Source organism: Fulmarus glacialis, unplaced genomic scaffold (genome assembly GCF_000690835.1).
Source record: "Fulmarus glacialis isolate BGI_N327 unplaced genomic scaffold, ASM69083v1 scaffold16566, whole genome shotgun sequence".
NCBI lineage: Eukaryota > Metazoa > Chordata > Aves > Procellariiformes > Procellariidae > Fulmarus > Fulmarus glacialis.
Genome location: NW_009217715.1, coordinates 4,088 through 31,813, shown reverse-complemented (window position 1 = coordinate 31,813; position 27,726 = coordinate 4,088). Strand labels below are relative to the sequence as shown.

The following is a 27,726-nucleotide window of genomic DNA, read 5'->3' as shown; positions in this document are numbered from 1 at the left end:
GGAAGCCCGAGGGGGACTGCCGGCGCAGTTTTTGCTGCCTGGACATTCACAGAAAGAGCACTGGATATTTTGTCTGGAGGACAGTTCTTGGCAGAGCTGGTGGTGGCCATCAGCAAGGTGGTGGGAACGGCCAAATGCCCTGTGGTGACTCCACCGGTGCCAGGTCCCAGAGCTGGCGGGAGCTGCTGGGCTCCTTGCCCACGCCTGGAGGCAGCAGGAGCAGGCGTGCTCGCTCCCCAGGGCTTTTCTCATGGCTCTGCCTTTCATCTCACCCTGTCCCTTCCTTGGCAGGAGAGTCTCAGCTCCGTCCTCACAGGCTTGAGGAACCCCTTCTCTCTCGGTATGGGAAGCTCAGGCTGCAGCGGGACGCCAGGAACAGCTGTAAGTGACTGCGTGAGCCCTTCCAGGCTCTTGTAGAGCTAAGGCAAAAAGTTAGCTTAAATTGCTGTTGCAGGCATGCTCTTCAGTCTCCTGTCTTTGGGATTGTAAGGGAACGCTATTCTGTCTCGGATAAAAGTAAAGACTTATCTCTTTTCAAGGTTGACTTCTCTAAATGATCCAACGTACATGTCCTGAAGCTGCTGGGTGCCTTGCAACAGTCAGAATAGGGGAGGTATTCCAAATCCAGAGACATTTCAGCACATGGTTCCTAAGACTTTTTTTCCCTTTTCCCCCAAAAAACGAAGAAACAGAAACCAAAAAAAAAACAACCCACAATGGATTCCACCAATGCTTTTGTGCGGAAAGGCAGGAATCAAGTGATGCCTCTGATCTTGCCCTGAACAGTTCGGGTTGCTCGACACTTGCCCTGTCGGATACCTTATTCAAAAACAACTTGGCTGTTACTGGAGTGCACGTCCCAGTGGATTACACTCCACATTTGCAGGCTGCCCTGTGTGCAGACTTTTTGGCCCATTAGTTTTCTTAAGAGGTGCTAGCTGTGGCCCCCAGACATGTGCGCTCCTGCGCTTTACGTGCACTGCCCATGCCCGGGTCCGTAAGGAGGGAGCTCAGCAGCCGCTCACTCTGGTTTACAGGCACCGTGCAGCATTTCGAACCTGAATTAGCCAAAACTTTTAAGAGTAGCATGGCCCTGCTCCCTGCCCCCGTGTACAGGCTTGAAAGTCTGTTTCACCACCGTGTTCAGAGACCAGGCAGCCAGTAAGCAATTTTTATATCCTAATGGCTTCTAAATCGCTGATGATTTAACGGGAAAGGAAAATGAGCTGGAAATGCTGACAGTGCAAGTATGTATTTCAGGAAAGCTCAGAAGAAAAGAGACTTTTCAGTCCTTGAAAAGGATGATAACCACCATGTAGCAGAACACTGTGAACCACATACATAATTTTCTGATGGCTGGACAGCTGTAACTGCTTTAGTGGCTTTTTGTCACTGACCAGAGATAACTATACTGTACTTAGCAACCTACATCTGATGAGTATCGTGAAGCCTAATTAATAATTGTAATGTGCTTGCCAGCTGACAAGGGCTGTTGACAAGTGCTAGATATTGTCATGCTTAACTGAGGAGTACCTGACATTATAGCCACAGAGTGGAAGATGCTCAGATACTGCTGAGGTGAGAACTGTGTGAAGCAGCTGGACAGATTGCTATCAATAAATATTGCTGAACTGCACATTTAGGGGACCGTTTATGCTTATAATCCGTATTTTTCTCTTTTGGTATTGATTAGAAAGGGTGCCCTATTACTGACTGCGGCCTTACACAGCTCCATTGCCCTACATGTTTCCGGGGTGGACTTAAGAAGTTGAGGAGCCTGTCCTCTGGTCAGAATTCGAGAGGCTGCTGTTTTGCTTTCTTTGGAACTAGAGACTGCTTTTATTAAAATAGGGCAATGGAAGTTTTGCATATGTCTTCAGTGAGGGTGGGAGCAGGACCCCATATGGCGCTTGGTAGTGGAAAAATTTTGAGGTAACTTATCAGTAGCACAGTATTTGATACTTTCATTGAAACTCTATGGCTTTTTCTCACTTGGACTATTGCAGAGGTAGACTGGACATATATATGTCCATTCAAAGCATTTATTTTTAATAGTTTTTTTTCTCCTTTTGGCTTCATACTTAACTGAAATATTCAGTATAATGCTGAAGGAAGAATACTCTATGACTGCAGATGGCTCTGGGTGGCTGAAACCAGGCGAAGGCTCAGTCTGCAACTTCTCCATTGTCCTGTGCTAGGGGCAGGGCATAGATTAATGCTGCTTTTTTTTTCTTCTACTTATAGCCCAGGAGGTGCATACACCTACTGGAGCTCAGAATTAGATAAACAGTCCATAGTTTCAGGCCTAAGGCAGTTGCTTTCTCAGTCACGTCTGCTGCGCAAAGCAGGGACATGGCTGTGCAGTGTGTTACTGCTTTCCTTTTCCTTTAGCAGACATAACCAAGAGACAGCAGCTCCTACAGCCTGCCTTTCTAAAGGAAAAAACGTGTGTGTGTATGTGTGAGAAGGGGGGAAAGCACTGTGTGTGGCAAATTGCTTACCTCTTTGAAAAAAGGATAAGTATCTTTGGGAAATAGATGGAGAAATATGTATTTTTAAATTACTTTCCTTTTAAAAAGTTTATTTTTTTGTTTTTCATGGGAATTTTCATATAAAATTCAATTCAGTAATACTTCTCAGTATGCAGAGAGAAAAGTTTTGGCTTTTTAAATAGATCACATGGAGAAAAATGGTGGCTTTTTATTTAACAACTTCTTTTTCAACTTACTTTCACTGGTGAGACTTCTAAATTAAATATTTAGAATTTCTGTCATTGTTTAAATATTTCATTTGGAAATGTCATCGGATAATGAATTACTTTGACAGAAAAGAACATTTGCTGCAGCATATGTTGTTGTTAAAAGCCAAACCCTGCTTGGATTGAAAAATATTGTCCTTGAAAAAATTGCACCCGGCTCTTCTCGCATTCCATGTGTGCATCCCAATCTCGCACTCTGGCAGAAGAGGTCACAGAGCCGAATGAAGAAACGCTGGAGAAAATGGAATATTTTCCCAATGAGAATAAATTTAACTTATCAGAGGAGGTGCAGTGTCATAGCACCGATAATGTTTCAGGATGACTGCTGTATCTCTGAAAAGTATTTTTGTTCAGTACTTTCATGAAAGTAAGAGTGCATTGTGCCAGCTGAACATGTGCCATCTGATGGCTTACATTTTAATAGACCAAATTCAAATGTGAGTTTGCTGGCATAAGCTTTTAGCACAAATCTGGGAGAAGGTGGTGATCTAAAAGACACAGTTGGGAAGGCTGCAAACAAGTATAAAAACCATCACCAAATGTGCAGATGCATTCTGCATTGCTAAAGTGCAGTTCATAGATGCTCTGTAATATCATAGGTCTGACTCACACTGAGAGGAAACGAAGAGAAATTTGGGCACAGGCTCTCACCTCAGGCACAGTGTCCTCTCCACCTTGGCACGCAGAGAGCAGCCGGGTCAGGGAATGTGGGAGATGGGAAGCTCTCAACATCGAGCAGTCGGTACGCATATGCGGGATGTGGGGGCATATATCGAAGCATGAGTGAGCTGAATGACAGTTTGGGTATGTACCTGCAGTTTTCTCAGAAAGAGAAAAGGGTTTGGACAGGCAAGAATGGAAATCCAAGGAGCTGCAGCTCCCAAGGAGCCAGGGCTGGCAAGCAATCCCCAAGAGGGGAGCTCCCTGGAAGCCAACGATTTCCCGCTGTGGTTCGAGTGAAAAAACTAACAACCCAGCACCCTTCAGGCTCCCCAGGATGCCTGCTGCTTTTTTTTTTTTTTTTTTTTCTTTCTTTTATGCCTTTTGGTGAGCAAACAACTTTGCTGTGAATATGGTGATCACTTTGGCTAAAATATGTTTCAGAAAATTTCTTGTATGTTTTGTTAAATACTATGAATAATACTGAAATGTCAAGAAAGTTCCTCCTTTTTCATACCTCCACTCATCTGTTTCATCTAGAGGTTATTTCATTAATTTAGTCATGTAGGTATTTCATGGTAAATTTGTAAAGTTTTATTGTGGAGCACCCCAACTAATTTAATAGGATATTGATCTGTGAATAACATTGCAGCTGGAACACTTTGCCTTGATCTTGAAGAGTTTTGGCATTATAAGTGGGCTGGTGTTGCTATTACTCCACGAGTGGATCTCCTACAGCATTCAGGAGGGATTTGCTGTGGGAAAACCTGGTCTGTAAGAATATTGTCTACCCCTGGCCCATGTTACTAATGGATGCAGCAGTGGAAAGCCAACAAACAAGGAGAATTTGCGATAAAGGAGAAAGTTTTAACCTAGAAGCAAACTAGAATGTATGGCTTCCCAATCAGATTGGAAAAGAAGTGGCTAAAGGAGAAAACATTGAAATCCCCCTTTATATGATAGTTTGATCTTTCCTCCAGTTTTTAAAGGCTTCCTAGTTATATGCACCTGCTTTAGATGCCTTTTTCTAGAGCACCACTGACAATTACGATGTTTACAAGGAGAAAGCTTTGTCTCCTTTGAACTTTGGAGAGTGCCTTTGGGGGGGTGGCACCCACATATAAAGAGTATTTAGAGTATGAGTCTAAGTTTGTTCCCCTAGGCCAGCACTCAAAACAATGCCAGCTGTGCTCTCATAAGAGTACCTAAGCCTGGTTTCCTGAGCTGGACTATTTCCTGACTGTGTTGTGTCCTTGTAAAAGACAGCAAATGGTCGCTGCCCTTTTATTTTTGCAGATGATGAGTTTCCATGTGTGGAAACAGCAGCTCCTTCCTCCCTGCCCCTGGAACCCTCCGAGCAGGGTAGGCAGCGGGTGAAAAACGTTTGCAAGCAGCAGTTGCCTTCGTCACCTCTCTCATCCCAGAGTTCAGGGTGATTTATAAGATGTGGCTGGTGAAAGATTGCAGCTAACACACACTTCATAGCAGTGGACTCCGTGCTCTGCAATGTTATTGCAGGCTTAAGGGGTTTTCTTTGTAAAACAGCTTGCATATTTATGTAGTCTCTCCTACTGTCAAAAATGCACTGTGGAGACTGAATAGGGAAGGGAAGGGACGGGCTTACTAACATTAGAGCGCTGCCTGGCATCTGGGTGGGCTTAACACATGAGAAGAGGTAAAGTTTGGATACGAGTCGATGCTGCTGCATCAGAGGCCGAAGAGAGCTCAGGCACAGCTGCTGCGAGGAGCAGGGACGCCAGCAGTGCTGGGCTGTGCTTTGAAAGATTTGTGGGAGCACTCCGAAAACCCACCAGCTGCTGACTTCTGGCACAAAATGTGTATCATGCTACAGCGATTGCCACGCAAAGACTAAAACTCTAGAGCTTCTTTTGGCCTGCTTGAGGATATTTATTGTGTTACTGATTTGTCTGTTGTTTTTCCAGAAATCATGCCAGGCTGTGATGAGCTGATTTTGAAGATGTTATTTTGCTCATCCACAAAAATCCCTTAGTGCTAAAGCCAGGTAAGCTGCAGAGGCAAAAGCATGTTAGAAAACTTCGGGGATACAAGTCTGGATTTTTTCCATCAAGAATAAAAAAGGAAAGTCAAGAAAAAGAGTGGGGAAGCCTATCCAGAAAACAGAAAACCAGAAGTAGGAAATACACGCTGTTTGTATTTGTGTAAGGTCTTGACACCGCAGTGTTACCTCTAAAGCACGCATGTGCTGATTCCATGGGTTGCAGATTAACTGCTGTGCTAAAGAAACAACTCTCGCCTTTCAGTCTTGTTCTAACTTCACGCAGCATGTATTTTGAATTTCTGGGTTTGCTTGTCAGAGTCCCCTTTTCATTCCCTCCCCTTAGGTTACTACAAATAACTGCAGGTTTACTGTTATGCCTCAAAACTGCCAGACTGTTTCTACAACATGTACATTATCACCACAATGATCGTATTATACCAAAAGATTAAACATTAATTAAATTGGAAACAATCCTTATCTCCTTTGAACATTTGCTCTGCAAAACTCTTAATATAGATCCTAGGCAAGCAGGTAAAACTGAAGTTTTGCTCTCATTTCCACCTGTGAAATCCTGCCGCAGTCATCGAGGCGTCTGGGGTATAACAGAAGACAAGCCTTGGCCAGCTGTTTTTATCTTTAATGAACTATCATGTCACACTCGTGAAAGTCTTATGATTCAGAATGGGCAGCCCTTCACAGCAAGAATGTTAGGAACGCTAAAAATAAAAGCCTGGGGAGCTTTTAGAAAAGAAAATTAAATGTAGTATGGTGATGCTTCAACTGGGCTGGAGCAGAAATGCCACAAATGATAGGTTTTGTCTGGAGAAGTAAAACTCTTAATCAAATCAGCTTAGGCAACATTTCATTTCAAAGAAGGTCTGGCATCTGTAAATTGTAGGCTAATTGCAGGAGATGCTAGAGAATGCTACCGAGGTAACCACCTGAATGGGATAAACTGGAATTTAAATTTTCTTTCAAACACATCAATCATGGAACTTTTTCTAAAACAATGAGGATATATATTAATCTCAGGCCTTCATATTAGTGATCACGTCTCCTTCTACGTGAAGAAAAAACCGACTTTATACAAAATACTTCATGTTCCTACCCATTTCACAGCAGGGGGGCAATGGGTTTCCGTGAGCGTAGGCTAGGTATCTGAAGTCAGAAGCCAGCTTGCCTGTATGATGCTTTCTAGGGTCTCCCTCTAGGGAGAACGCTAGGACAGAGGCTCCCGGGCACCAAGTACTAGAGTCTGGCCAGAAATGTCCTATAGCTTCCTCAGGGTGCATCTCCTGGTGCAGAATGATCCCCTGACATCTGCCTATGAACTTTATCTAGTCCGTTTTTCACGCTGCCAGGTGGAGAGTTTTCCATCCCTTCCTTTAGCATGGCATTGTCTGCTCTTAATTCTTATGAAGAGTCAGCAAGATAATAGGTCAGTTCTTTGTTCAGATCTCCATCCAGCTCTTCATGAGGTTTCAGCTTTCTCTAAAGGTGTATGGAGGCAGACAGCATAGGAAGTTGTTGCCTCTGACGCTCTTTAACCACTGGGTATCTTCAGAAATCCTATTTTTGAACTGTGTGTCCCTGTTCCAAGTTAGGCAAATTTTCTGCATTAACACTTCACAACACAAGCAGAAGTTAAAAGCAGGGAAATTGAAATTTCTGCACCGCATGTTAATCCAAGGGGAACATCATCACATTGTCATGGATTTTATGTATGGGATTTAAAGCGTGGGGAGCAAGAGAAGCAAATGTGTACAGTTATTTGGGATATTAGGCAAAAAGATTTTCTACAATGCTGTTACATTACTAGCCAAGGATTACTATTTTTTGCACTTCTGTCATTGTCCCTTTTGCCATCTAGACGATGATCTCTTGTTAGTGGTAAGTGATGGAGAGAGAAGGTACAGGAGTAAAAGCTACCTCAGCTGAAAAGAAGTGGCTCTTCAGTGAAGCTGATTATGAATGTATGTGACTCTGCTTGCACTAGATATCTTGAACTGGCTTTTCATGTTCTGCTGCATTAGGTAAAAGATCTTGGAGAAAAATAAATGCCAGGCTATGGGGTGAGCCATAGAGCAGTGCACATCCACTGACACAGTAATAATAGCCTTCCAAGAAAGAAAATGCTGAATAACTTGTCTGACATCAACACTCCTCTGTTTTTCCATAAGAGCATCAATAATCAGGATTCTTTTCAATGTGCTGCTGATGCAGGGTGAGATTTTTGGAGGTGTTGAGCAACTTCTTCCCCTTCTCCCTACCTCCCCCTCAGCACCAGTGATTACTGTTAGCACTTCACAACTCTGGAATTAAAAAACGCTTTATGCTCAGGAAGGGGAAGCATTTTATGCTTAAAACATATTTTCCTGGTGTATTTTATTCCAAAACACCTTTACTGGCTGAAAATGGGTCATGACAGGGACTCGGGGGCTGTACTGTCCCAACGGGGAGCAGTGGGTTCCCAGAGAAGCTGTGAGAAATGGTGCTAAGTGGCAGCTGAGCTAATCACAGGGTTAACTCCGCACTTCACCTCCTCCCCAAACTGCGAGCAGCATTCAGAAGAAAAGCCATCTAAGAAGGGTGAGAAATCCCTTCTTGCTCTCACATGGGTGATTCACTGGAGAAAGGTGCTACCAAAGTGTCAAAGAGACAGGGAAGCAAAATGTCCTGACTGTGGGGTCCTCTTTGAAGCTAACAGACCAACCAAGCCCAGCCCTGAAATGTTATGTATTTTCTGCTCAGGCGGTGCTGTAGTTGCTTTAGGTCCACATTATTCACCAAGAATACACAACAAAGGGTGCCTGCAGCTGACTTACCTGCTCTGGAGAAGAGAAAGGGGAGGAGGGCAGAGCTGGGAACACCGAGCAGGAAAATACACAGGTCATACAGAAAAGCTTGACACTGTCTTTAAGGATATTAATTCCTTAACATAGTCGGAGAAGAAAAGAAAAAGAAAAGAAAAGAAAAGAAAAGAAAAGAAAAGAAAAGAAAAGAAAAGAAAAGAAAAGAAAAGAAAAAGAAAAAAAAAAAGAAAAGAAAAGAAAAGAAAAGAAAAGAAAAGAAAAGAAAAAAGAAAAGAAGAAAAGAAGAAAAGAAGAAAAGAAGAAAAGAAGAAAAGAAGAAAGGAAAAGAGAAAAGAAAAATGGTTAAATTATGTATGTGCATATTTGTTTTATAACAAAATAACCGGGTCCTGTGGCCAACAGTGAAGTTGATTAGCTAGTCACAGGTATTTCTGACATTTCCCCATAATGAAATGGCATGTTTGAATACAGAGAAGAACGAATAATGAGATTCTTGACTTGCCCCCTTCCTGTGTTTTAATTGTAAACAAGCAGATGCAATCCATAATGCTAAATAAGATTTCCCCACATTTCCTTCTGAAAATGATTTTAAGCAAGATAAGGCTCTAAAATTTAATCCTTCTAAGAATGTGCAAATACTGAATCCTTGATGCAGACACAATCTTACCATGAACTTATATGGGAGCTTTAATAGTTTCCTAAATTAATCAATAACCTGGTTAAATTATATTTGCTCAGCTAATTATTTTCCATGTCCTGTAAATTAGAACTTCAGCAGTCTCTAAGAAAAATCAGTCCTGCTGCTTGTATCACACTTGTGTTTACTTACTGATGTGTTATTAAAGTGCTTGTTTATTTGTTCTGCTATAGGCTGGTAGCTTTTTCTTTGCTGTTTGAGTGGCAACCATGGGGCTGCAAAATCATGCAATGATAATTACATTATTATACTATATTTAATATGTCAAATCCATTTTAGCAGATAAATACCGTGCATTTATAGCCTCTCCTCAAAATCCTCCTTGTCTCACCCTTGGGGGAATAGGATTTAACCACCCTCTTCCCCCAAGAAAATTTTGGGGCTTTTTTTGATGACTGAAATGGATCTTGATTGAATTCTTAGCCTCATGACTTTGAAGAGCACAGCTTCAAGCATGGGTTGGATTAGTTGACATTCAGAGGGTCCTTCTAACTCAAATTATGCCGTAATTCTATGAATCCGGCATCCCAGAAGTTTTCCCCACTCGGTTTTCCCAAAGTCCTGTACCCAGATCCCCATCCCTTATGGGTCTGTATGACAGGACTAGTTTGCAGCACGCAAAGCAGCAAATTGTGATTTCAGTTACACTGACCCAGACTCTCTCATGCTATAGCAGTCTATACAGTTCCTACCTCAATACAGTAAGAGTTAGCGTGGCCTCGCCAAATTAATGCATTGGGAATGTATACATTTTGCCCAACAGAATCAAGTCACCCTTTATTGCTGGCCAGAAAATGACATCCTTCACGGGAGACCGGGGTCGTGGCAGGAGGAGAGCTCTTGCCCCCCAGAGCCCTTGCACCTCCAGCGCACCTCACCTTTGGGAGGAGGGCACTGCCCACTCCCCTGTGCACGCAGGCCACAGAGGCAAGGAGCGCAGCAGGGCGCCGGGGCATGGGGTGCAGAGTGTAAAGCCCCCGGGCAGTCAAAAATGACATGGGCCTTCAGCTCACACGGCAGTCACGGTCCCTGTCTCAGGAGGCTACAGGGCCCCTCCCTTGCCTTGCTCACAGACATGGCAAAAGGGGCTCGAACTGCCAGGGGAGGCTGCCCGATGGCAAGAGAAGCCAAAATTGCAAGTACAAATGTATGGCAGGAGAAATGCAGAGCAGGCAGTGAGGTTGCAGTGGGATCAGATACCCCTGAGCACCACAGCAGTAGGAGCAAACCTGAAAAAACAGATTCCTGCTTGGCTTCTCATCCCTTAAAATGCTTTTGGAGCTGCCATCAGACTAACTGCACTTTTCAGGGCAAGGCACTCTGTGCCTTTGGATTAGGAAAGGCACGCAGACAGCAGGTTTGATTTCAGGGATCTAAACAAAACCAAAAGGGCATAATGGAAAGTTGCCTGGCTACAAATCAGGGCTCAGGGGAAACAGAAGGAGACGTTACCTGCCTTCATCCTTTTAGCATGTCTTTATAAGCAGCAGCCTGCTGCACAGATTGAAAAAGCAGGAAAGGTGGATATTAAAACCAAACTGAATATGGAAAGATCTGTAGAGTGCTTCTCACTTTCCCTTGCCTCCTAACCACAGTTTTATGCACACACACAGAGAAACACACTTAGGGAGCATAAAATATTACATGTAAGTGGGACTTTTATCTTTTTCTCTATCTTTGATATGCCAACAAGCTGGCATATTTAGCACTGCATTGCTCTATTTCTTTGCATTTACTTTCTGTTTTTGAAGATATATAAATGGCAAGAAAAGAAATAGAGGCAAGAAAGTTCAAATGAATACTAGGAGACTAGTATTTCAATATCTAGCTAATTATATCCTAAATTGATCTTTTACAGTGTGGCAAATTAGTTCTTGTCTTAACATATGGAGTACTACTTTACAACAAAAAATCCTAGTTTATGCCTAATTTTTTATTTTCCATGTTAAGGCACATGCAGAGATCAGGCTGAATATTTCATGCATACATTCATAGCTATATGAATTTGTAAAAAGAATTCACTGTTACCTGCCTAGGTTTTTTCCTAGATTTTTGACTGTGGTTTCTGTTGCTCTGACTTTCCCAAATTTCTTCACCTGACATTTTCCAGGATTGTCTGCTGGTCACATCACACAAGAACTCATGAATGAACAGTTCACCTGCTCTCCATAATTATTATGCTTAATTTTTTTTTTCATTAACATGATGTTTTTCTAAAGTATTTGTTTGTACATGGATAGCTCTAATAGGTCTTTACTTGGAGAGCCAATGCTTTCCATTGCACTAGACTCCATCATAGGGTAATCGCTGGGTTCACTTTTGCACGGGAAAACAATTTGCTACATAGCTTAAATCACCATTCTGTAGACCTAGTTGTGCAATCATTTAAGCATATGGACATCTCCAGAAGCCTGCCTATCCCCGTAACACTCAGTAGAGCAACAGAAATGTATAAAGCTATATATGTATACAAGTATTAGCAGGATTGAGGTCTCTTATTTTTCCTTCTACCTCTTAAATGGTCTTTTGCAGCTTTGATTATCCTCTGCAGAACTGTTTCAGGTTCAGAGTTACTTTATCTTTATCCTTTGGATTTGCTTTGTTCCTTGATCCTGTCACTGCAGTACTCTCCTTCAAGCTTCAGAACAAAAGTACTTTTGGGAGCAGAGGCCCTGTGGCAGGGAGCGGGGCTCTGCTTTCCTCCTGGCAATTTGCCACCGAGCCGAGCTGAAGCAGAATAATCTTGCTTGTTCAGTGCTACAGCTTCAGTAACTGCACCAGTGCACACCTAAGTCTCCCCACCGAGACCAGTCCATTTCCTTAGCACAGGCAAACCTGTAGACATTAGCTAAAGGGTAGGGCTTTCTATTTTTTTTTTTAAATAAGCGACTTCAGTGCAAAGCATTTTCCTCAGAAGGTACGTTTATCCTAAGTGGCTCTTGCTGGTTTACACACACCCTGTCCTTTCTCTTGCTTTGGAAAGTTGTTCCACTTGATTGCTCAGTTTGCCTCTTTGAGTCAGTGGTGGCGGCGGGGGGGAATTATAAAGGTGATGAAGGTGCAGCCAAGTCCCAGGTAGCTCATGCCAGATTTAAGCTGATTTAAAGTTGTGCAGACTGACTCTGAAACTTTCTTTGCACAAGGGACAATGATTTTCGGAAAAAGTTGCTCATTTTTTTGCCAGCAGTGTGCACCTGGCTCAGGGAACCTGCCGAGGTGTCCTCACCTCGCAAAGGCAACATGGTCAGTGGTGCTTTGCAGATTGCTGGGCTGCTCGTTGGTGGCATTGGCATGATCGGGACGTTTGCTGTCACGGGCATGCCTCAGTGGAGGGTGTCTGCCTTCATCGAGAACAACATCGTCGTGTTTGAGACCATTTGGGAAGGCCTGTGGATGCACTGCATCAGGCAAGCCAACATCAGGATGCAGTGCAAGGTCTACGACTCCGTGCTGGCCCTCTCGCCAGACCTGCAGGCATCCAGAGGGCTGATGTGTGCTGGGTCAGTGCTCTCCTTCCTCGCTTTCATGGTTGCCATTTTTGGGATGAAGTACACGCAGTGCACGCAGAGCCCCTGGCAAGCCAAGGGCTATATTATTCTGAAGGCTGGGCTCCTCTGCATCCTCTCGGGTGCCGTCGAGCTCATTCCAGTCTGCTGGGTTGCCAGCACCATCATCAGTGACTTCTACAACCCTGTGGTCAATGTTGCACAGAAAAGGGAGCTTGGAGAGGCCCTCTACCTGGGCTGGGTAGCTGCCTTCTGCCTCCTTGCTGCCGGAGCCATATTCTGTTGCTTTTGCCGCTGTTGTGAGAAAACCAGAAACTATGGATACTCCGCACCAGCCTACTACCCCACTTACAGCAAGCATTTGCACAGGAAGACTGAAAGCTCATACTCCAAAAGTCAGTACGTCTAGATGCCTTCTGCCTTTTCTTATTTTTGAAGCATTCAATCTGTCTGGATGGATTTCAGCTTCTGCACAAAAGGGCAGCTAGAAAGCTGCCTTTGCCTTCTGCCCTGTGACTACTGCTGCTGGGGCTGTGTTTTGGAGCTGCAGTTACCCCCAGTGGGCTCTGCTGTGGCTAATGCAGCACGGACAATTTTCATGCATGGAAAAGTGAAAGTTTAATATTATTTTAATAGTAACTTGGAATAGCTTTTGGGTTGTGTGGCTTTGATTTGGATTGCATTTTATGTGTAAAACAGTAATAAAGGGCTTAAAGTTCCACTGTGATATGACATTCTGGCCTATTGCAAAGAAAAGGGGAATTAAGCAGCTGTTTTTTTTTTTTTCCTGCCTGGGAAAGAGGGGATAACAGTGAATAAGGACAAGATAATAATGGTTTAAAAGAAAAGCATTCACTACGGCGTTGATTTATTGTAGGCTTAATGGAAGGTTGCATGAAGAATTTATTCAGCAGAGGAAGGTAAGCTGAAATACATGAAAAATATCCCTTATTTCAGAGAATAAACATAGCTCTATGTTCATCCTAAATATCATCTTTTTGGTGAAAGTTAATATTTCTTTTGTAATCCATATAGGTCAAACTCTATCACATCCTTTTTAGAAGCAGCACTATTCCCTTGCAAACTCCTCGTGGCTTACAACATTTTGCAATATTGCACAGATCACAAACACTGTGTTGGTTACTTGCCACAGGACTCTGCGATATATATAGTTTTACATAAGGGTCTTTTGTACAATCAGGCCAATATTTTTGCTGAGACGCACTCACACCAGCATAGTTTATAGGCATAAGGAACATAAACAATGATAGTATTTTCTCACAGTTCACGTTAAAACAAGCTAACCAATATTTTAATAATAAGATCATGCACCCATGATAATCAACAATCTAAAGAAACCCAGTCTACTGAAAAAGAAATAGTTCCATACAAATTAATTTAATAAATTAATCAATTAATCAATAGTAGTAATATTTTAATAGAATTTTGTAACCAATGTGTAAGATGTAACTCCAGACCCACAGAAATCAATGGAATTTTGCCTTTGACTGAACTGGGAACACAATTCAATTTGTGGTGTTTAATGGAGAATAACATTCTTGTTCTAGAGTTTGATTGACTGTTTTAAATATTTTATAGAAAGTTTATTATGTGATCTGTAGTTCTTTAGTAAATTCCTTGGACTATTACTACTTGAAAGTTTGGAAGCCAATTCTTCACTTCATAAGATGCAACTCTGAACAAGCTAGAAGAAATCAAAATCTGCTCTAGAGCTCTCTTCACAGTGTTTGTAAGATACACAGTAAGATGTGCTCGATTATGTAAATTTATTTTTCCTCCTCATTTTTAAGCAAATTATTTCTACATATGTATACGTGTAATGCGCATGACCTTTCTGTAATAGAGCAGTGTGTGGCTGTATTTCCTTTTTATTCCTTCATTAACGTTTATACGCCAGTCCAGTCTCTTTTTTGGGGGAAGAGAGTGGAGGAGAAAACCTGTTGTTAGCGGCACTTGTGAATATCCTACACAGAACACATAGCTAGAACACCAGGGTTTATAACGATGTCTATAATAAAGTCACCTGCCTAGTTCATCCCTCTAAAAGGTAGGTACAAGATCTTACTCAGAAAACTACATGTATATGTACCGGTGCACTGTAGTTATCTCTGCTGTCAAAACACGGAGTGACTCATACAGTATTCATCTACAAGTCTGAGGCAAGCCTCAGTGAAAGGGAGATAAGCATGACATCTCTGCAAAACCCTGTGTACATCGAACGCTACTGCTACATCAGACAGTATTATCTGGTAAAGCACACACTAGTTCTGCATCAAAAGGAGATACAAGAAGACTATACGAAGACTTACAAAACTATCCACAGGACTAACAGGAACACAAGTCCAATGGACTGTGAGTGGGACCTGAAGTTTTTGAAAATCTCCCTTAGAGATCCTATATATGCTGCAAACAGTTCACCTTATTATAAAATATACATATTCCCCCTTAACTACCTCCCATGCACATCCAGCCATTTCCTTTAAATTGTATCTCACCCATATACCATATTTTCAAGAGAACTGAGATGAAAGCTTCCATTTTAAACAGAGCTGGCCTCGCCAGGTTTGTGCATTAAATAAACCCTGAGTAGTCTGAGCAAAGGGTCCTGTCTAAGGGAATATATCCAAGCACAAAACAACTGCCTGAAGCAATAAACTTTCAAATATTGTATCCTGTAATTTAGAACTCATTTTCATGCTTACAGACAAAAGAAATTATTTGGGAAATAAGCAGTATTTCCTCCATAAATGAAACCGAGGGTGTCTAGCTTGTTCCCCTTTGCCCTGAACTTTCATTCCTGCGATGTAAAATGGATGTGGAGCCTTTCCAGGTCCACCTGGTGCCCTCTGTGCTGTGTAAATGAATGCACAACTTGCAGGTCAGAGGAGAGTAACGCTCATTTAACTCAGATGAGTGAAGGTTCAAGATTTCAATCACTGCTCTGTGATTGAGCAACTGGGCTTTCATTTATAATGAGCCTCTTCTGAAATTCTCCCACTGCTGCTGCAACTGTTGTGGAGGTCTAGAGGGTAGAGCTGCCGCCTGCATTACTAGGCACTGCTCTCGTTAGAGCTAGACAGCGAGGTGGTAAACACATGGGTGGCAGCAGAGCCGCAGTTTCAGGAGCTGTTTTGTGCAGGTTGTTACAGAGCTGTAACAGAGCCTGAGTGTGTGTGAGCTCCTGTTTTGCAATTTTATATGAGAATGAATCATCTGACACATGAGGTTATCGCACATCTGCAAATCCAGTAAGGCCAGCTGCATATAATGGATTTGTCCGTCTCTTTAAGGTGCAGTCCTGAATAGGTGTTGTACACCTCCATATTTTTGAATATGGTGCCTATATGTGAGAGCTTATCTGCAGGCTGCTTGCTTTCTGTTCAACTCTCAAACATGACTAGTAAAGAATAATAGAAAATGGAGCAGGGAGAGATTAGGAGAGGCCATATCTTGGGCCTCACAGCAAGAAAGGCTCATTACTGAAATATAAGAATGGCCTTACTGTGTCAGCCTGGAGATGTATGGAAATCTACTGCTGCCACTGTCAGGGGCAGGTACCTACAGAGCAGCAGGAGACCAGGGCCAGTGGACAGTTGTGCTTCGAGGTACTGTCCCCACTTCCAGCCTCCTGTACTCAGGGTATCTTTGTGCTTAATGAAAGAGCTTGTCTGGGATTTAAGCCCTTCACCAAGGGTCATACTCTGACCCCACACAGCAGAGGCAGAGGCAGTGGGCTTTCTGAGCATGAGGCACGGTGCGCAGCTCTCCTTACCTGCTGAGCTGGAAGAAGGGCAGCGCTGGGTAACTCCAGCCCTGTGAAGGTCCTGGCCAGTACCTACAGTCCTGACACAGGCATGTCCACTGCCCCAGTCTTGCCTTGCAGAGCAGGGTTGAGCCCCTGAACTGAACCCCTCAACCAACGCCTGCCTCTGTTCTGCATTTTGGATGCTTCTAGCCCTTGGACTTTGCCTACAACTCTACCACGGATCACATCCTAGGCAGCAAAGGAAGCTGACCCCTTGCTAACCATGCTGCCTCCCCACTCATCCCACTGCTCCGTGGAGCTGGTGGCCACAATACTTTCCTGCAAAGCCTCAGCTAGGATCCAACACCTAAGGGATGTAGGCCATTAGCAGTCCTAAATAAGCGTTGCTTGAGAAATGAGGAAAAGGCTGATGCCAACTAGTTTACCTGGGTACCGTCAAGAGTCCTATCAGCACCATCAGTTCCTTTCACTGGTGGGAGGTGGTCCATGTAGGGCCAAAGAGGACAAATAGGAGGAGGAGACGATGTGAGTGGAGTTCACTCTAGAAAAGGTGATAGCTATTAACTACTCCATTGCTCTTCTCAATGAATAAATACACCAAAATTATTCCTGAGATGTTTGTGCAATAAAAACTTCCAGAGGTGGCTACTCTGCAGTGTCCTTAGCAATCTATCCCAGTACTTAATTATAATTTTCATTAAAAATGTTGTCATGAAGCTTAAACTAAATCTCCCCACTGCAGGCTAAGGCTGCTTCATTATTTCTTGTCCCATCAGCAGTAGGCGTAGAAAACAGACTACTGCTTTCCTTTAAAGCAGGCAGCCTTTTCCATATTTCAGGACTGTTACCATCTGACCTCTTGAACCTTTCTTGCTTAGCTTAATCATCTCTAATTCTTTCCTCACTGGCATGCTCGTTAAATTTCTCCCCATACTTGTTTACCTCCTCTGGTTGCTTTTGGCTGCTCCACCTCTTTCTTTAAGTTTGATGCCCAAACCTGGACAAGGAATCCCAGAGGAAGCCTCACCACTGCTGAGTACACTGAATATACTTATTGCATGTAGCAAATGATTCACAAAACCAAGCAAATACCTTCCTTGAATACGTTAAATGCATTGCACTTCTATTATTCCAGGCCTCAAGATCACCAGCTTTCCTGCGCTGTGGGACTTAACCATTGCCAGTACATTGACCAGCTGGGTGTCTAATGCAAATTTCCTTGCTGCAGTTCCTCCTTTATTGCTAGATCCCTGAGGGTAATAAGATGAGACCCCAGAGAAATCCTTGGCTCCAACAGTAGCAGAAATCAATGTCTGGAAATAGGAACATGATAGTTCTCCTTCCAATATATCCTTTTGTCGTTTTACTCACTCATAGATTCTGCATCCACATTACATTATTTTCACTCTTCTCTCTTCAGTGTCTCTGTTAATTTCCCACTGCTGTGTCAGATGCTTTAATAAGGTCCAAATGGATTAGAGTTGCTCAAATTTTATTTTCTAGAAAATATTACCAAACAAAAACTGAATCTATTTTTGCTAAGTCCATGCTGCATTTTATTTAACTTTCCATTTACTTCTACGTATTTATTCTTTTCTTCATAATGCATTTTAAATCATATTATACTATTAGATTCTAACTAACAGGTTTCTAGTACACAGGGTTTTCCACCTCCCCACTCATTCCCTTAATTTTGCTGTTCTCCAGACACACAGAGTATCACTCCTAATTTGACACATACGCTAACAGTCCTTGCTACTAGATTTGGAACTGCACATGCTGAATTTCCTTCAGTGGAAATTAATCTCTTTCTTCAGTTTGTGCTCATAAAGATTTGGAGTTTTTTATCCACCTTGGATACAGTATTGTAATACTGTTATACTCTCCTTCTTCTATATCATCGCTGTTACTTAAATTCAAAGAAGAGAAGGGCTAACTACCTTTCTTAGACTCATACTCACAGCCTAGCATGCCTGTTCCCTTGCTGTTCTGTATTATTTGTATGCCTGTAGCACCTTTTTTACTCTATTTTTTGAAAAGCCTAATTTGGATTGACTTTTATTGAGTCTCATTTCCCCCCTACATTTTCTGACCTCTTAGATATATTTTCTTTGCTGGTTGGTTACCTATTTCTGTTATTCTACCAAATACCTCCTCTGTGGAGTTATTAATCCAGTTGAGTATCAGCCTTACTCCTACAAGTCTCTCCTTTTCTTCCCCATGAGACTCACATTCCAGACACTTCCTAAGGAATTTTTAAGCCTCATCCACATTCATGTCCCTAAGCTAATTCAGTCTAATTAATAAAGAGTAACGTTATCAGGATCAGAGGAGCTGTTCTCCCTCAGTGTTCCAGGCACTTTCACCTCATTGGCAACGATCTTCTGCAGAGATACAGATCCTCTCATCTTCATGATCCTTCACATACCATTTTCTGCCTTACAATGTGAGCCCTGTTCCATTCCAACATAAAAACATCAGATTTGCTGAGGTCTTTCCCTCCTCCATTTTATACTTGTTTTTAAGTCAGTCTGCACACATCAGACTGTTTTCTATCTTTTTTCTTTTCCTTTCCCTAACTTCCAGCCCCTTAACTCCCAACACATGGTTGGTAGAAATAGTTATTAGACATTCCTCCTTCTGAAGTACTGCACTGTGTGCTAAACTACGCATTTCAGATCCGGAATGAAAGCAGCTACTGCTTGATCATGGACAAAGAAGTTCATATTTTGACTGGCTACATGGTATGCTGCAATTAGGAACAGTGCTGGATTGTCCCTTGGGGGAAGCAGTGTGCCCACACTGGTGAATCATTTGTGCCCTTGCAGGCTGTGGGCTGTCACTGTGCAGAGACTCATCAGCCCCAGAGAGCTGCATCAATGTGCACAATTGCAGTGACAGTGGTGCATCCTTGGAGCTGCTATGATTCATGATGCTGGAGAGGGTGTTCTGAGAGCAAGTGACAAAAATTAATTGCTTCCTGCGAAATACTCCTGCTTTGGGCTCTGTGCCAGCACAAATCCAAAGCGATTTATGACTTCCAGGAAGAGGTTCTTTTGTGTGAGTGCAGGAACAGCTGGTTGGCTGGGCAGGGCTTTCCTTCTCCTCCGCACCCTCTCCTCTCCCTCTCTTTGAAGGGGAATGAAGGTAAATTGAGAGATGAACTCTGCCAGCTATATAGGCCCAATGGCAGGGGCTATGCTGCTCCTTCCTAAGGGACGCCCAGCTTGCCAGCCGGGGAAAGTCAGCCAGGGTGTCCCAGGGAAGGGGTGAATCCCAATCCTAAGGAGAGAGGAGTAATGGAACATCCTGGCTAGAAGCCCAGAGGTTTGATAAAGGACTCTAGATTTGGGTAGAGAGGGGAAGGGGAGACTGTGGGCATAGAGGGTGACCCTGCTATGTGCTGAAATGACAGGTTTGGGGGTGTCATTGGGTGCACAAGGTTGAAGTTAGTGGTGGTGGAGCTCATGCTGCTAGGGTTTATTTTGGAGGTGGAATTTAACAGTGTAGTTAGTTACATTCAGGAGGTGGGGTTTGGGAGAGGACAAAAAGTGAGAGGGACAGGACTGGACAGGGAGGAGCCCAAATTATGACTGAGAAAGATGGGAAAAAAACCTGTTCTTCAAAGTTTGAGACTTACTTTTTTAGTTACCCACACTGCTTGGTTGCTGGAGAGCTAGTTCAAGGGTGTATTATTATGCTGTGCTCCAAAAGCAATCTTTCTTGGGATTCTGAGCCTAAGAGCTTGTTTCTAACAGTATCAGGTAGTCTAATAAAACCTATTACCTCTTTCTACAAACCTTGCCTCTCATCTGTCTTTAGACCATCACTGCCACAATATACCTTCTCCTCCTCTTTTATTCCATCACAGTAAATCATGTAAATAAAGGAGTTCCACTGTGCTTCTTCCAGTAATAGCCTAACTGTATACCCTGCTGCTAACCCTTATGAAAACAATCAATACTGCCTTGGGAATTTGCCGCTGTTATATTTCCAACAGCTTAATGTGAACTGCGCAATCAAATGCCCCCAAATATGCTTTGAGGTCCTGTCAATAAACAGCAAAGTAAGATAGCATATTTTCTGGCAGGTTCTATTTCTATCAGGATGGCTGCTCCCTGTACGCAAGTCCTGAGGTGACAAATACCTTGTAAAAGCCTGAAGCAGTTTAGATGGATTAAATACTCAAAGGAGCATTTAATATTTTATTTCTGTAGGGTTTTATTACACTGAACTCGAGTTCATTCACAGTGTCCAGGAGATAGGCTTCCTCAGACATGGAATATCATTAAGAGTTTGGCAGTTTTGTCAGGCTGTGAATTTCAGGCATGCTGAGGAACACGACGGAAAATAAATATTAGTTCTTTTCAATTCAACTGTCAGTCATGGGTTGCCTCAAAGCTAGAGTTAGAGGTCAGCGCTGCAATACAGTGCCTGTTATGTGTCTGGGGGAAATCCCTCTCTAGGCTACACTGAGCAGATGTTCCTCTCACTCAAAAATGTGCCACGCTTGAAAAGAGGGGGAAGGAGATGTGCCTTCATCTTTTAACAGATGTGCAGGCAGCAATATTAAAGTTAGCGCAAATAAAAAGGCCTCTGTTGGCCTCAGTCCATTTTCTCCTGAATTAAAACAGAATCAAAGCAACCTTTTGCCTCACCAACAGGCACAAAATACAGTAGTCAATCACAATACCGTAGAAAGTAATGGAACTATTAACTTGACTATGATTTCATTGACCAGCCCTTGTAAATAGTTGAAAACAAAGTGGTTAACCCAGCACGTAATGAATGGACTAGTGGAAGCCACAAGCAGGGAGAAACTGATGCCATTCACATGTGTTTCCAAAACAAATGATCTGCAGACAATCCTAACCCTATCTGTTGTACGCTTAAAGCAGATTTTACATGTAGAGGATGATCTAGGTCTGCATGGCTTCATCCAGCACCTCTGCCCAAGGGGACAGGGTGCAGAATGACTGCAGAGCCACAGCCTGCTGGACTCTCCATTGCCAGACTCTGCAGGCAGTTAGGCAGCTTTGCAGCCTTACTGGATAACTGCAGTCTCTGGGAGGTTGAGAGACTTAACTGCAAGTCTTAGCAATCACTAAAGTGTGCTTTTGATACATCTGCATATTTGCCTGTTCCAAAAATGTTACGGAACCTTAAATTTAGCTCATTAGCCTGTAGCATAACCAACCTATCTATTCTTGACGGGAGCTCATAACGAACTATGTACATTATAGTTCTACATTTGTACAAGACTACAGTCTATTTGTCTATATATAGGTGCATATGTATGTATAAGGACTCTCAAATTCAATGTACATAGAAGATATACAAAGAGGAATGAAACCTGCTTTCTGGGAGGCAATTAAGTGTTTACATTTTTGATGCCTATCATTAATTAAGCACTGGGGATCATTGACAGGTTCTGTTAATCATGTGGGCTGGAGATGCTCTACTTCCTCCTTTTCAAAGGGCATCAACATTTTAAAAGGTAGGGAGGGAACAGAAGATACTGCCCCAGGAAAAGATTCAAATGAACATCCTGATTTGAAGGGAAGAGAAAATGTAAATCTGAACAGAGATCCAGGGAAAGATTAGGTGTAAAGGCTACGTGCTTCCTCAGTCGCCTGTTTTCCTCTTTGAAGGCAAATTTTGGGGTGGACATGTTTGCGTAAGAACTGGTGTTCTCGTCTTGAGGCAGGTAAGCATCCAAATAGCATAACAGATGGATGATACACAGAATGAGGACACTTCTAAAGTCTAGTCAGGTCTAACTGGGGTTTTCCTTTTATTTCTTCTCACCTGACACTAAAGCCATTGTATCTCCCTTGCCCACCACGTAAGCATGCATTTAATTTCTACTTTAAGAGCTGTCTGCTGTTCAGAGTGATTTTGAAGTAACTCAGTCAACTAAGCATTTCTTTCTAAGAGGTGAGGTGAGGGGAGCCTTTAAATGGAGGTACAGTTCTCTAGGGTATACAAGGGTGTAAGAGCTTCCTCCAGGCTGATTCAAAGACAGGACTTTTCTGCAAAAGATAATTCTTCCAGTGATTAGCAAAGCCAGGGACTCATTGGCATTTAAGAGGTTGATGAGATTTTCCAGTCCTTATGAGTTTCCAAGATATTGGTAGTGTTTCTTGATTTTTTTTTCAACCTGTCTCCTGTAGCTTATTTTCATATCTGAAATTTATCTTCAAGTTTCAAAACTGCCATTTATTGGTTTTCCTTTCCCGCTTCCTTCCCCTCAGGTTTCATCATGCCATCCTGCCACTGGACAGTACGTGCAGCAGTGTAGCCTGGGTGTTCCTCTCTTACGCCTACACCTACGCTGGATGTCACTCACCATAGGTACTACTTCCGATTAAAGATCAAAAAAACACTCAATCACTCAATCATTTAGCACTCTCTGGATGTATTGCTACACAACCAGCGTATGATGCATTTTAACAGTATTTCTGTGAGCAGTTCATCTTCTATACAAACCATGCCCTGATTGTCACAGAGTGTAATTTTATGCATGACCTCAATGGCTGACCCTCCCAGAGTTATGTGAAGAAAAATGATTTCAGAGCAATCCTACTAGATGAGGCAGTCAGATAAACAGATTCAGGGCATTAGGCATGGTCTGTTCTCCAGCTGTGTATACCTTCAAGAGCTGGCTGCCTGAAAATGTTGCACAAAGAGTTTTTCTGTTGAAAAAATGACATTTAAATGCTAGTTTTGAGAAGGCTTTTCCATAATAAGTTGATTTCTTTTTTGAAGTTAAAATAACAAATCAAAAAACAGTTTTGAGAATTCAGAGGTAAAAAAGTCCTACAAGATGAATGGAGACTGTACTCAAGTTGAATAGCACAGGTCTGTGTGCAGTCTTCTTCTAAGGGAGCAGTCTCCTGCCAGAGAAAGGAGTTTCTTTTAGACAGGTAACCGTCTATGACTTCTGATTTCATCTCTACCATCTCCTTCTTTGTGGCATTGAGCAAAATGCCTTAACTTTTCTGCATCACGGGATTCTTTTTTTATGTCTGCAGAAGAGTGATGCAACATTCATCTCTCTATAAGAACAAATCCAATAATGTATTTAGTTTCTAAAGGTTACATTTCACATCTTAGCTGAAGACATTTTTTCTCTCCAGATTCCTGCTAGCAGACTTGAAGGCAAAAATGAATTTCCCAGATCCCTTTGGAGTATTTTCCATATGGCCATGTTACATTATACTGTATAACTTGCATTATTGGGCACTCCTTCCTTACAGCTAGTAACTGTGGGAAGGTGGGGATTTTGTGGGCTGTGAGTGGTTTAGATGGGCAATTCACTTTTCATGGGTTTTAGCTTTTGCTTTGAATATGTTGTGTAGGCATCTAAGGCTGTAACTAAATTAATACCATCAAAGGCAATGTCTGATATTTCCAAACGCACAAAGCCCACAACACCACAACCCACAAGCAATCGAAGAATATGTTGCTCTTCGACAGCACTTCTAGGGGCCTTCATTGTCTTTAGTGGGCCAACACTTTTTTTTTTTTTTTACTAGCCCCATCGGTTCAAAGAGCTGGAGTAACCAGAAACACATCAATTTCAACAACACCCTGACTTGTCATCATACACTATTATTTCAAGGTAGGGAGAAGAAAGTAAAAAAACCATAATGCAGCAGTTATTCCTAACTTGCCCAAGGCAAATCAGTCTTTGGCGTGCATTTTTGTCCAGGCTTGTAGCTATCTGTGCAGGCTGAGATACATGCTTGCGGGAGGGATCTCTGACTTCTTTCAAGGTGCATTGTACACTGAAAGAAAAGCTCATCCTTTTCGTATTAGACAATGGCCCCCAACCACTCCTAATGTTACCTGGAGAAGATTATTAGTACGGAACATAATGACAACATTATCCTTTTAATGGGGAGAGAGTCTCATAGAGGTTTATTTCCTAACAGAGACCTTACTCGTGGATTCAAAAGCAGAAGCTATGAAACTCTGCCAGCTATTTTCTTTGTCATCCTTGTGAATTATACAGCTGGTAGAGTAAAGCTTTGATGTTGATTGGAATACTTGACTTTCCTGTACCTGTCTAATATCATGATTATACTTTTGTATTTGATCAAAACGAGGAATCTACATTAAAGAGCTACACCAAGTACCTCCTAGCTTGATTTGAAAAAAAAAAAATCAGCTGTTTTCCCAGGGCTGTAGCACTTAGAAAGTAAGCCCCACTCCAAGTCCAAGTTTAGCTTTTGTCATAAGAACTATAATGACCTATTTTACATAATATTTTAACTGGTGGAAGTTCAGACTTTCTGTACTGAATTTCAACATAGCAGTTAAGAAATTATTAGCCCTGCAATTAGGTACCTTTAATTGAATGCCTGACACTTGCTTAATTATAACATCACTACAGACACACTATAAGAAGCAGTAAAATCAACTATGACACACCCCTCCTAGTTTCCCATTGGCTGGAAACTTGTTAGGCTTGATGGGTAGGCGCTGTAGTCAGAGGGGATTTCAAAGCAAATAAATAGCAGGTCCTTCTAGCCAGTCAGAAATGGATTTCCACCTGTCTGAACCTCAGACTGGAGCGAGCTGCTTTTAAAAAAACCCAACAACTTGCCGTATGAGGAAACTACTGGAGAAAATATTCCCTCTCATACTTTATATTTCTTCTATGAAAAAGTGATTTTGGAAGACTGCCTAGGCCACCTCACTTGAGGTGTCTTTTTCAGAAGAAGAATGGCTTGCTGTGTGTTACAAATCACTGGTCTAATATTCGGAGGTGTCGGCATGGTTGGGACTTTGGCAGCCACAGTTATGCCGCAGTGGAGAGTTTCTGCCCACATTGATGGCAACATCGTGGTGTTTGAGACCATGTGGGAAGGACTGTGGATGGACTGCGTCAGTCAGCTGGGCGTCAGGCTGCAGTGCAAATTCTACGACTCTGTCCTGGCTCTCCCCCCACCCTTGGAGGCGTTCAGAGCCCTCATGTGCATTGCAGTGGTCCTGTCAATCATTTCCTTTTTGATGGCCATTGTTGGTGTGAAGTACACTCATAAGACCAAGCAGGATACCCAGGGCATCAGCATCTTCATACTGGCAGCTGGAGTTGCCTTTCTCCTAACGGGCATCCTCGTTCTGATCCCTGTGTCCTGGACTGGAGGTGGCATCATTCGTGACTTCTATGATCCGAAAGTCCCTACGCCACTGAAACGAGAACTAGGAGCTGCTCTCTACGTGGGCTGGGTGAGCACTGCACTTCTCATCGCTGCGGGAGCAATGTACTGTAGCTTCTGGTGCTGGGCTGATACATCTTCAAAATCCAGGTATCCATCACTTTCCCGTCACAGATTGCACAAACCTGACTTTGCAGGAGGGCCGTCCCTAAGCGTGCATGCCTATGTGTAGTTGCTACATGTGATCTTTCTGCTTAGCATGTCGATATGTACTGATTGACTTCAATGTCTAATTAAACTCTGAGTCTGTAATGGAGGAACAATTTTGTTCATTTGTTATTTACTATTGACATACATATCTGCTCTCTAACATGCTTATAGGAAATGTTATTACATGGGCATTATGTTAGAACACAGTCAGAAGAAAAATCTCACTATTTTACGGGAATGAAGAAAGGCATGGGAACAGCAGAATCCAGGAGTCTCTCAGAGAAGAGGAACAGCATATGGTTGGGCTGGAAGTCAGTCACCTGCTGTACAAAACACCGTTGCCCTCCCCTAAACCCATGATGTGCAAAGGGAGCAGTGCATTTTATTCTAAGGTAAAGTCTTCATAAGGGCTGCTCTAGGACAGTGGTGAGAAGCATGGAGTTGGCAGAATGGCTGAAGCAGCTGTTGAATGAACGGAGAAGCCACTAGCCATCTAACTTCCAATATTGGCACACAAATGTTCATGCTCTCCCATCAGAGGCCTCTATGATTGACTATGGATTTCACTGATGTTTGTGGAGTTAATGTATCCTTCTTATCTCTTCTGCAGGCCACAGAATCCAGCTCATGGAATAATAAAATTTTCAATCACTTCACCAGACTTTGCCATGAATGTATTAGCTTTCCGTTGCTTGCTACCTCTCGTCTTTTATGACTATCTCCTGTTCTATAGGTAGCACCTCCTCTTCCATAAAATTCAGGACAGACCATCTGTCTTTATGCACTTTAAAGCACTTTGCTAATGTAAAGTATAATTAAACAAGCCAGGCAATGTAAATGTGTAATCTCCACTTGCCTGTTGGAGGATCAAGAGTTCCTTTCTACATCTTCCATCACACCCACAAAAGCCAAGCCCTGATGTTGTTCTGACTGCTTTGTGTTTGCAAGACTTATTTGAAAATGTAGATTGAGCAGCCTGATGCCTGTCTGTCCATTGTGCAGAATTCAACAGTATTTGCAGCTGTGCATTTTTTTTCACCGCTGAAAACTTGGAACCTGCTTTTGACAGTGTCCATGTCACAAAGTTGATAAGTGCCAAAGAAGGTCCAGTTCAAAACATTTTTTCTGGTTCTTTACACAATGGATAGTAATGGATAGTACCATTTCATTGATGATTTCATGACACAGGTACTCAGTTTGATCCTTTCCTGTGTCTGTGACTGGTATCTGAAAAAAAGGGGTGATGACTTTTTGAGTTGAGTATAGCAATGCCTCTATATATTCATTTGACTGTTCAATTTGAAGCAGAACGTGGAAAGCTGCATTTAAATAAACAAGCCTTTTATTAACTTGACTTCAGATGAACATAAATGAAACAGTGCCGTTGAACACAGATATTCATTACATATATTAACTAATGTGCATTTACATTTAAGACAACCAGCTCAGATCTTTTTGTGGGAATATTCTAGTCACCAGAAAACAGGTTTTATGTACCCTGCTCGTCACTTGAGCAGTCAAATCAGCACTTATTAATTCCAGATGAGCCTTTAATAGAACATTTGTAAGTAGGTTTTCTGGTACTAAAACATATATTTTTATGTTGTCCTATAGCTGCTGATGTCTGTCACAGCAGCTGTCATTGGGTCAGACAGCTCATTTCAGTGGAGTCATTCTGTTGACTTTGGTAATAATTTATACTACCCTGAGGACGTCCACCTATTATTTTATTGTATTTATGTCCTATAATATATATTTTGTTTAATAAGGAACTATTTGGTAAGTAAGCCAGAATTGTGCTTTTTGGACTCATTTAGATATGACATTTGTGATTAACAATGCAGAGGATGAAGACATTTGCAATGCAAATTTGATACATATTTATATGTAGGTAATGGATTTAAATGATGACGTATTCAGTGTAATGAAACTTTATGCAGATATAAATGCTCAAGCAGTAATTAAGTGCAGTTTTCTATAACATTAATTAAAGGATCCTGAATGCTTTCACTATCAGTGGATTTATCTAGAAATCAAATTTGAACTGGGTGTGCCATTTAGACTAGTAACTTTATTTTCAAAGAGTTGAAAGCTAAAACTATTTTATT

The 27,726-nt window shown here is 42.3% G+C and overlaps 2 protein-coding genes across 2 annotated transcripts; both read left to right on the top strand.

Annotated features, from left to right (window-relative positions):
- Positions 1-12,188: 12,188 nt before the first annotated feature.
- On the top strand, positions 12,189-12,863 carry LOC104078230 (claudin-8-like). The gene has a single exon (XM_009579782.1). The coding sequence runs from the start codon at positions 12,189-12,191 to the stop codon at positions 12,861-12,863; it is 675 nt and encodes a 224-aa protein (XP_009578077.1).
- Positions 12,864-24,971: 12,108 nt separating this feature from the next.
- LOC104078231 (claudin-8-like) lies at positions 24,972-25,640 on the top strand. The gene has a single exon (XM_009579783.1). It carries the CDS (start codon positions 24,972-24,974, stop codon positions 25,638-25,640), a length of 669 nt encoding a protein of 222 aa, XP_009578078.1.
- Positions 25,641-27,726: the final 2,086 nt, after the last annotated feature.

Bases quoted from the DNA above. Each gene is read 5' to 3' on its own strand.
- LOC104078230 (XM_009579782.1), top strand. From the start codon at position 12,189: ATGGTCAGTGGTGCTTTGCAGATTGCTGGGCTGCTCGTTGGTGGCATT.
- LOC104078231 (XM_009579783.1), top strand. From the start codon at position 24,972: ATGGCTTGCTGTGTGTTACAAATCACTGGTCTAATATTCGGAGGTGTC.